This window comes from Larimichthys crocea, chromosome XIV, assembly GCF_000972845.2.
Source record: "Larimichthys crocea isolate SSNF chromosome XIV, L_crocea_2.0, whole genome shotgun sequence".
Taxonomy (NCBI): domain Eukaryota; kingdom Metazoa; phylum Chordata; class Actinopteri; family Sciaenidae; genus Larimichthys; species Larimichthys crocea.
The window spans coordinates 10,658,855-10,669,946 of NC_040024.1; the positions used below are offsets into that span (position 1 = coordinate 10,658,855).

An 11,092-nucleotide genomic window follows, 5' to 3' on the forward strand; every position below is an offset into this window, starting at 1 on the left:
CAGACTGGTATTCATGGACTCTTTCTTTTGTAAAAAAAAACAACAAAAAAAACACAGCGATAGTCAGTATTATGTAACACACTATGTAACCACAACATCCACAATTTGATTCCAGCAGAAAATGTTTGTGTCAGCCCTTTCACTCTGCTCATGTTTCTTGTCAGTCTGGATTGTAACAATAATGTTTAATATTTTTAGTAATGTGTAAGGTGTGCTGTCATTGATATGAGTGCGTTCTAAATGTCTAGTTGACCGATCAGATTGCTTAGTCTGAAGTTGTTCAATAGTTTTTTTTATGTCTTTGTTCTAAACAAAACAGAATTGAAAGCAAAAACTAACAACCATTCCAGCAGGGGGCAATGTAATCCTGACCTGCACTGTGACACAATCATCTGGCTGGAAATACTACTGGTAATAATAATACTGGTAATAATACTGGCTGTTTGGGCATATGAATGAAAATCAAACCTCCAAACTAACGTCAAAGCTTGTTTACTGCTTATACATTCTGCAGTGGACACTACAGCTGTAGGGCCATAAAAACAGTTGAACATATCCAAGACAGAGTGGAGTGATGCCTTTGAATTTACAGTAGTTAACTGTAAGTGACACTCAGAATGAAATCAGCGAAAAGGTCTGGACAAAAACAGCTAGTACAGAAAATATGGAACTTAAAATAAAGGCAAAAAGAATTAATCTTATACATAATATTATTATCATATATATAGGTATAAGTAAACACGAAGATCCAGAGGACAGCTCTGACTATCTTAATGTGGAATGAACCCCACATAAATGCTTTATTTGTGTAAAAAAAACAACAACTGGGACAACTGGTCAATACTGGCCCTGCACACACTCCATCAAGATGTATTTGTTGCTACTTTTCCAGATTCCTGCAATGAAGTATTCATAAAAAAAACCCAAGCTTCATCTGTGTCTCAACATGTTCTTTCCGTACAGTCTAGTCACGCAGATTGTGAAACAATGTTGTGAACATGCCACAAAAACTACATGTAGCAACCACAGCATTCTTGCAAAGCATAGTGTGTACATGTATTGATGTCAGCGCTGTCTAAATTTATCACAGTAACATATCTCTGTATGCGAAAGGGGAACTGACAAGATGAATTGTGCACACTCACGATGGCCAGTGGTGGCTTGGCTTGTTGCTTCCCTAGCTGTTTTTCACCAGAGCAAACATCAGAGAAACAGCTTGTTTCAGGGTTTACTTTTTTATGAGCATCCAATCTTGTCTTTTTGCAATCTCAATCAAAAACAGTTTGGGAAAAGTTAAGATAACTGTTGATTTCTACAACAGAGTAATCTTGTTGATATAATTTGTTCATTTTATGGTGTATCAAGTACATTGTACAATATTATGTAAAATGTCAATCAAGCCCTTATATATACACATTTATTATGATTTGGTTCCAGGTTCATGAAGATAGTTGCATCATCGACATAGCAAAGGAGGCACGGATGACAACATTTCTATGTATAATCCATGTTCACGTTACAACTGCATGTGAAATGCTGTATGATATGTACAGATTTTGAAGAAACATATGCTGCCATATGCTTTTTTGGAAACTGGGTAGTACACAGTGCAGGGATCTTCTTGTGCTTGTTTTCATAGATGTGTTTGCTTGTCATTATTTCTGTCAGTGATGCAGGTCAGCCACAGGTACAGTACAGTTTGTTTTACAGTGTACGAATCACATACATGGCTTAAAGCTGAATTATGTAACTATTTACATGTTACAGCTGAGTGTTGTCTACTGTATGTTACTAACCAACAAACTCTTGGCATGAAAAGTCATTTTAACTATAAAATGTGCTGATTTTGCTTAGCTTGATTGAACTGGTGTGATTATATTATTACTTTACAAGCTTATAGCTCATTATAGCTTGTAAAGTCTTTCACTGTTGAACGGATTCAAAGGATATGTTGCTGTATTATCTTGCAGACAAGAAGTAAAACTGTTTTCTCACAGTATTTGTGAAATTCTAACCACTCTCTTCCTCTTTTTCTTTTTTTTACAGACACCACCAAAGATAGTTGCATTCAAAAAGCAAACCCACTCAAAAGCAAACCAACCAACCAAAAAATAATGCTGTAACATAACTACATAATATTTGGATTGTGCAGCTGTCCTGTATACAATAATTGTAATCTTGGTACTTTGACTTGTCTTTTCATCCAGGTTCATGTAACAGAAGAGAAGATCATTTTAAATAAGTCACAATGGGCCACAGGAAGCAGAGGACGAAATAGGACAAAGAAATGGGATGAGATGAGATTATTTTCCGCAGTGCAATTATGAAACATTCATAAAATAGAGAGTTTTACGTGGAAGCCTTTCAAACAGTTTAGAGCTAGTTACAGTTGGGGCAAGTCCACTATAAGCAGCATTGATTGTTTTTAATTGTCAAAAACAGAAATTTTTCACTTTAAATTTTGATTTTTCACTTTATTTCATCTGATATTTTCCATTATTTCTCTCATGATTTGAGCTACTGACTGAGTAGCTGTGTGCCATCCTCATTTTGTCTAAACCATGCGAAGACGTGTGCAAATATGTGGTCAAACCCAGTGTGGTGATGGGAGAAGGAAGCAGAAAGCTAAACTGAGAAAAAGAGTTTGTAGAAAGCGTATGCTTTCATATTTCTACGAAATGTAACTTCTTTTTTTCACAGTTCTCTGTTTCTCTTCCTCCACCAGTGTCAGTCTTTCAGTGCCTCAGCTCTGAATGTGGGAACACTTTGAGAATGGGGCACACTTTCTTCTGTATGCTGTCGTTTTTCCGTGAGTACATCAGTAACTTTGTTTGATTTGCACACATTAAGGAACTTTTTTTTCCTGTTTGATAGTTCAGCCAGTTTGATCATGTCTGGTCATGTATCCTCTCTTTTTTTAAAGTGCTGAATATACTCCTTGACTGTGGACATACTCGAGGTGATTGAACAATTTTCTGTTTCTGTTTATTCGTTTAAGATGAATCTCCATCTACGGAGAGTCTGCTCTGATCACATCCCTTTTCTTTGTTTTTGTTGATATATTTCCTTTTCTTTAGCAGCATACATTAGGATTAAGACTAATGTATAGTTTAAGTTTGTCATTGCCCCCAAGCAAACCGCCAAAATTTCTTTAACCCTAACTATGTACTGTGTATATTTGCGTTGGGTTCTAGATGCTGAGCTGACCTATAAACCGAACTCACCCTATTTATTTACCGGAGAGTCTGTTACCTTCACATGTGACATGAGAGAAGGAAATGACACCGACTGGCATTACAAATTCAACAGAAATGGTCAACAAATTGTCTCCTTCAGCACAAAAAACACACATTCGCTTAAACTGACGGCTGACTTGAGTGGTGACTATCAGTGCATTGGTCGTCACAACGGCTCAGAAAAAGATGAAAAAGAGAGCAACAGTGTTACCCTATACGTATCAGGTAAGATATCAAATTTATTGTCACTATTTGCTATTGCCTGTAGCATAGCCATGTTGAGATAATTACTACACTATCACAGGCATAATCAAGAAAAATAAAGTTAGGAATAAGAAAATCTATTTCTCTGTTCTTCTTTAGAGGCTATACCTCTAAACACTGCAACCATGAAATCTGAGATGTAGTTAAAGCCAGCTAGGCTGACAAAACCTTACCATCTGTGCAGGGTATTAATAACTGTGTGAGCCAGATCACAGAAAAATTTCTATCACACCGCGGCAGACAGATTTTGAATCAAACTAATTCAATAAAACTACTTAATACAAGACGAGCCACTGTAGAAACTTGGTTGGTTAACTCTCATGGCATTAACTCTTATTATGTGAATGCAGAATATGAACTGAGTTAATATTTGGCATAGGTCTTTACCACAAGGATACATCAAGCTCTTCACAGCAGAGCATGTATTGATACTGATGTAATGGTCGGCAGATATTAACAGTGTATAATTGCCTATCGTAGACATTTCGCTATCAGCGTATATGTTATCTGATATGCAGCTATAAGACTCTGTTGACAACAAGTATATAATGGAGAAACAATGCTTGTAATGAATTAGTGTTAGAATATTGTGACAAGCAGCACAGAGTAAGAGAGGAAAAGCAACTCTCAGCAATGTCAGCTAGAATTAGTTGACAATGTTAATTTAAATATTCTTTTAAAAAAAGTAATCTGAGTATCTTTGCATAGTCATATCAGTGCAAAGTCTATATTTTAAAAAGTTCTATTCTTCTACCTCAAAGATTCACTATATTGGTTGCCGTATCAGGAATCTGTGAATTTTTTTCCCCCCTTTTTAAATCAGCATCAATATCTGTCAGTCAGGCTCTGATCACAGTTTTCCCTGTATTGAAATGTACGTACATGTGAATGCTGGACTTGAGGTGGGGTGTAGGAAATGTTGCAGGTGATTGCAACAGTTGCAACATTAGCTTTTAGCTGAGTAGTGTAACAGGAGGCCGTCATGGCAACAAACCACTGTCAAGGGTGCACTGGACACAGTGCATGTTGCAGTGAGACTTTGTCAAGTGAGAGTTGCGCCCTAGGCGTCAGCTGAGAAAAAAGAGTAATGGGTTAATCTGTGCCGTAGTTTAGGAACTGTGCCCTCTGCCTGCACTGGCTGGTAGCCAGCAGCAGTATGCTTATATGGCTTTTGGCTTGTTTCTGAATATACAGGGACATCTTCTGGCCACAGGCAAGTCCTACAAGTCCATGTGCATGGATTATGAATCAGAAAGCAGATTCGTGTCGTGCAGGTTACACATGGCTCTTCTTTTTTGTTCAGCTGACCTTATGGGGGTTCTGTAATTAAAGTATACTGTGTGTATCCTATATGGGAAATATTCCAATTTTTTTTTTGCAGCAATGTAGCAAGCTAATAATTACTTTCAATAAATGTACTCATCATAAAAATATTTGAAAATACATGTTCTGTTCTGTATACTCTAAATCCAACAGCACACAAACCCAAGGTAACTCTGAGAGCAGACAGGACAGCTATACCAGTGGGTGGCAGTGTGACGCTGATTTGTTCTGTGGAAGGCTCGACTGGCTGGGAATATGCTTGGTTCAGACGTAGCTCAGACTTTCATAACATCATACACATGATAGATGGCGACAGCTCAATCATCAGTGTCTCACAAGAAGGCATGTACTATTGCTACGGAAGAAGAGGAAACCCGGTCTTCTTCACAGAACACAGTGATATGTTTCGCGTTGAGATGACTTGTGAGTTTAAATGCATCCATGATATTACTACCAGGATTAACACTGAACACTTTGATGTGTTTATTTTATGTTTCTGTTTGAATGTTAACAATGTTTCTTGGTGTGAAAAGTGTCCAACAGGACCTTTGTGACCCGGCAACAGAACTGGACTCGAATATACAGTGGCGAGACGATCAATGTCAGATGTGAGATCGAGGGAGGAGAAGACACTGAGTGGGAGTATGAATGGAGAACAACCAGCTCAAACACACCTCCAGCACACAGTGAATACAAAATCAAAAGTGCTTCCCACAGTGGATCCTACTGGTGTAAGGGTAGAAGAGACTTGTATTCCTCAACAGAGTGGAGTAAGGCCTTCTCACTCACAGTACTATGTAAGTCTGTTTGTCTTGCATCCATACCTACATGTTTTTTGTGTATTCATCTGTCCATCCATGAATAACATCACTGTTTTTCACAAAAACATACAGCTCATAGGCCCAAGCCCACAGTTAGAGCAGATAGGAGGATCATACCAGATGGTAACAACGAAAGACTGACCTGCTATTTGGACAACTCTGCTGAGTGGAAATACTACTGGTTCCGACGTCGCTCAGTTTTGTCTGAAAGTGAGATCATTAGAGACGGTGAGCCAGATAGAGTTATCAGTATCTCAGAAGGAGGCATCTACCACTGCAGAGGAGGGAGAGGAACCCCGGTTTTCTTTACAGAGGACAGTGATGCAGTTACCATTGAGAAAAGGGGTGAGTGTTATTGATTTAGTATGGAGCAGCTTATCATGCAACATGCAATTAATGCTTAAAAACACTCTACTCTGTTTATCTTCTGTTTCTACAGTTTCCAGCAAGCCTGTTGTGTCTCTGCACCCCAACTGGCCTCTGATATTCAGTGGTGAGGCGATCACTATTAAATGTAGGATTTATGAAGATACAATCACTGAGTGGGAATATGAATGGAGCAAACCCAACTCAAACACAAGTCCAGCAGACGATGAACACAGGATTAGCAATGCCACTGTGTCTAATAGTGGAAACTACAAGTGTGTGGGTAAACACAAATGGGACACGTACTCCTTATCAGAGTGGAGCGATGTCGTCACACTGATAGTTTCATGTAAGTTTCATATATACTTTAATTTATAGCTCAAAAAACAATACTTCTTTAAATTACAGATAGTATATGGTCTTGCAAGTTTGATTGCGTTGTGTCTATGTATAAGTTGCTCTCAGTGCCACAGTAGGCATGAGCTTTTTGTTCTGAACTCAACAGCAAACAGACCAAAGGCTGAACTGAGTGCTGATGACAGAGTCATTCCAGTAGGGGGCAGTGTGACCCTGACCTGCTCTGTGAAGACATCATCATCTGGTTGGAAGTACTTCTGGTACAGAGGAGAGAAAACCTCTGAACCCCTGACCACACAAGATGTTTTACTGTCAACTGGACAAATCAGTGTCTCACAGGAAGGAGTCTACTGGTGCAGAGGAGGAAGAGGAGAGCTAGTTTACTACACAGAGTACAGTGATTCAATCAGTATTAACAAAAGTGACACAAACAAGGCTGTTGTGACTCTGCAACCAAACTGGTCGAAAATCTTCAGTGGAGAGACGATCACTCTCAGATGTGAGATCAAGAACGGAGGAGACACTGAGTGGGAATATGAATGGATAACAACAAGCTCAGAAAAACCTTCAAATCAAAAAGAAGTCAGTATTAGATCTGCTTCTGTATCTCACAGTGGACAGTACTGGTGTAAGGGCAGACAGAAAAGAGCAGAGCAGAATTCAACAGGATGGAGTAATGCCTTCCAACTAATAGTGTCTTATGGTAAGTCAAATATTTCATTCATTTCATTCACACATGCCTTTAAGCTTTGGCTGAATGTTTCTACATAGTGTGTTATGTGTTAAATGTGTAGTATCTAAGCATTATGCAATCCCTCAACAAGTCTAGCCTATACAATGAAACATGTTTTTATTCTGAGAAAATCATTCTTCAACAGAAAAACCCAAGTCTGTCCTCACTGTGTCTCCATTGTGGCTGAATGCTGGAGACTCAGTAACTCTGAACTGTGAGGTTGAACATCAATCTGCAGGATGGAGGTTCTACTGGTATAAGACTGTTCCCAAACTATCAGACATGTATATTACCTACAACTACGGCTACAGGTACCATCGATTTATAGATACGCATAGGATGGACAGTCGACGATTTTATACAGACTCCTACAGCTATGAGCTGCTGTCTGGGAGTAACAACGGGACTGAAGAGGGTTCCTACATCATCCATGGACAGACACACACAGCAGGATATGTGTGCAGAGCTGGAAGAGGAGACCCTGTGTATTACACTTATTATAGTGAAGAAAAGTTTGTCTGGTCTGCAGGTCAGTTTGCTTGTTTCTTGCTTCCCTCTCTCTAAAAGAAGACACTATGTTATATCTTGAACACTAATGACTAAGCTGGCACATGCCTCCCAAAGAACAAAATGTAATGATTGTGAAAATATTCTACTGGAGTATTCTTTTTAAAGTGTACCGTTGTAAGACTGTAAACAGTTGCACAGACAGACATAGTTTCAAAATTCATGCAACAAAGTAACTCCCGTGTTGCCACTGACTGGTGACCATGCTTTGAGTTTAACCATTTCACCAAGGCACTGAATTTTCACAATCTACGATAGTGTAAACACAATAAAAACAAAATATCAGATTGTTTTTTAAATATCTGTATTCTTTGTTTGGCTAATTCATCTTGTTTTCCAGATTTTAATTCACAGGCGTCTCTCGCAGTGAGTCCTGACAGAGTGCAACACTTCATCTATGACTCTGTGTCGCTGAGCTGTCAGGGAAACTCTACTGAGTGGAGAGTGATGTTTCTAGAAAACTACAGATCATCTGTGTCACACTGCTCCACCTTGGGAACAATGACTGGATCCACATGCAACATGTACACTTCCTGGCAGACTGATGGAGTGTACTGGTGTGAGTCTGGATCAGGAGAGTTCAGCAACGCAGTCAACATCTCTACACATTGCAAGTTTTCATTACATTTCTTCTTACATGTCTCGAACATTCAATTTCTATTGTATTCATATGTATTGGACATACTTCTTAATGTGTCTATCTGGATTAATTATAAGTAAATTCGGCCTGTGAAACAAGTCATACTGTATGTATGAAATGTCAGGTCTTTCATATGTATGAAATGTCAGGTCTTTCATACCATTCATATTATTTAATGGTTTTACAGTTTCTATTATCCTGGTGAGTCCTGTCCATCCTGTGACTGAGGGAGATTCTGTCACTCTTGGTTGCATGTTGAGGCCAGGACAATTACTTTCCAATGTCACTTTCTACAAGAATGACAACCTCATCCAAAATAATGACAGAGCAGAGCTGAACATCTCTGCGGTCTCAAAGTCAGATGAGGGCTTCTACAGGTGTGAATACTCAGGACAGAAGTCAGCGAACAGTTGGATCTCAGTAAAATGTGAGTATGATTGCAGATTTAGCTGATTTCAATGCATTAAAGTCAGAAGAAAAGATGTTGATTATTTCAAATATCAAATGAATTAACACTTGCTCTTTATTATTGCAGCATCCAGCTCTCCATTTCCTGTGTCACTGATCGTCGGGCTGTTCATTGGCGTTTTACTGATTGTTCTCCTGCCACTGCTGGTGCTTTTTTGGTACAAAAAGTCAAAGGGTGGGAACTTTTCCTGCTTATTTTAGATAAATTACACTCTGTTTATTCAATGAGGAACTCTGACATTGTGACATGGAGCAGCTGGTTCAGTTTGCAAAATAAAAAAAGTAAACTAATATTTACTGTTTTTTTGTTGTTTTTTTAGGTAAATGTTGTCACAGGTTGGTACACCTTCACATTCTTGTCTCGTCATAAACATACATATACATTTTGCTTTTACTAGATTTTACACATTAATATTATTGTTGTTGTTGTTTTTCCTAATCAAGGCTCATCCAGTCTGAGAGAACCAATCAGGGTTCTGCTACAGCTCAAACTGTCAACCGAGATGAAAGTCAAGTATACTCCTCTCTTCTCCGTGGTCAGTCTCCTTTATTCACACTTAGTTACTATATTTACAATAATAATACCACATTCCCTGTGCTGCAGATTTAAAACTGTCAAAGCAAATAAAATGGTATCAAGAAGTGACTAATTCAATGTTGTCTTGATTTTTACTGATCTGTAGGTGATGCTGGTGTCTACGAAACACTCTGTAATTCTGGAAACACTCGACGTGGTACAGTATAAACTCTGATTTATGCAAATATAACTTTAACAAAATTATTAAAATTCAAGCCAGTAAAAGCGTTCTTATTTCAGGTGAGCAGGCCGATGACTGCAGAACTGTTACATCTCACATTCAGCCCGAAGGTCTTGGAAAGAGGGGTGAGTACACAAGTTAGGAAAATTAATCGATTGTTAATTCAACCAGCAGTCACCAAATGTACATATTAACACCACTAAATCACACATCTATGTGTGGGTGTGAAACTTAAAGGGCACTAATCCACTCTACTGGGAAGGTTTTACACCAGAATTTGTGAACCTGGTAGCAGGGATTTGTTCCCATTCAGACACAAGCGCAACAGTGAGGTTGGCCAATGTTGGTCGATGAGGCCTGGCTCCCAGTTTAAGTCAACCCAAAAGACTTGGATGGGGTTGAGGTCATGGGTCTGTGCAGGGGAGTCAAGTGGAGGCACACCCATACATACTTCCCTAACTGGAACTAGGAGGCCAAATCCAATCCACGAAACACCCTCTGAGCCTAAAAGTACACATATTCAAATACTTTGTGTGTAGTATCAAAGACAACTTACACTTTTTTATCATATTGTTTAAACAGGAGTATGTGATGATCCAGCGGAAAGCTCTGACTACAGTAACGTGGAGCCAGGTTCAATTACAGGTACAATATTAACACCTGCTATTTAGCTCCCTGGTAACTTGCATTTGAAGTAAGCTTTCACAAAAACATCATATCAGTATTACTAAATACACAACAGCAGGGGTCAGTGTGGAGTTACAAATCCAATTTGAGAAACTCTATGCAAGTATATAAGTGCAAACAGACTTGGTTATGTTCTAGGTTTAATTATCAAGTTCATAATGTTCTGTTGTATTAATTATGATTTTTTGCTCCAGGTCCATAAAGAGAAGTGCATCATCAGCAAAATAACAAAAGTGTGGACAGCATTCAAACAGTTACTGTTATATTGTACTTTATTTCCTGTCGATTTCTGCTGAATTTGCTTTTCTATTTATGAATATTTTATTGCAATGATATAACCAGTTTGTACATAGAACTATAAATGTGTCTTTTCATGTCAGTAATCGAGCTTGGTGGTTTGTTATTTTTAGTCTTGTACAGATAACTTGTTTGAGCATTTAACTATTGTAAGCTTACTTCCATTTTTGATAATATCATTATTAATAATTTTATATATGGTGGCAGTTTTGTTTTATTTAGTCCCTGCTGTGGTATTCATCACCGCACTCATCCGTGTAGAGGATTTTATCTGCTGTTAACATAGTATATATTATCTATTTATAGTATAATTTATCTAGCCTACACACCGGTACAGCATATAATAACATAAATAACATGACGTGTTGTCATGTTGGCATTAAATAAAAAATGGGAATGTAATTTTCCAAAAACAATAAAGTAAAAAAAAAAAGTGATAAGTTGTCTGTGTTATTGTACGGAAATATGATTTCGATATTTTGCACATCATCACATTTTATTTCTGTTTACATTTTAAACCACTTGCTGGCAGTAATGTGTCAGTCTGTTGTTTAACAAGCTCCAATAAGCTGAAG

General features: G+C 38.2%; 1 protein-coding gene across 1 annotated transcript; it reads left to right on the forward strand.

The window, feature by feature from the left end:
• Positions 1 to 2,477: 2,477 nt before the first annotated feature.
• LOC104935713 (titin-like) lies at positions 2,478 to 10,925 on the forward strand. The gene is made up of 18 exons (XM_019264646.2): positions 2,478 to 2,809; positions 2,924 to 2,959; positions 3,195 to 3,461; positions 4,977 to 5,246; positions 5,357 to 5,620; positions 5,717 to 5,989; positions 6,084 to 6,359; positions 6,516 to 7,070; positions 7,246 to 7,629; positions 8,008 to 8,277; positions 8,495 to 8,734; positions 8,843 to 8,950; positions 9,096 to 9,111; positions 9,220 to 9,311; positions 9,459 to 9,509; positions 9,593 to 9,658; positions 10,116 to 10,178; positions 10,415 to 10,925. Exons 1-18 carry the CDS (start codon positions 2,773 to 2,775, stop codon positions 10,420 to 10,422), a joined length of 3,276 nt encoding a protein of 1,091 aa, XP_019120191.2. The 5' UTR covers positions 2,478 to 2,772; the 3' UTR covers positions 10,423 to 10,925.
• The last annotated feature ends 167 nt before the right edge of the window (positions 10,926 to 11,092 follow it).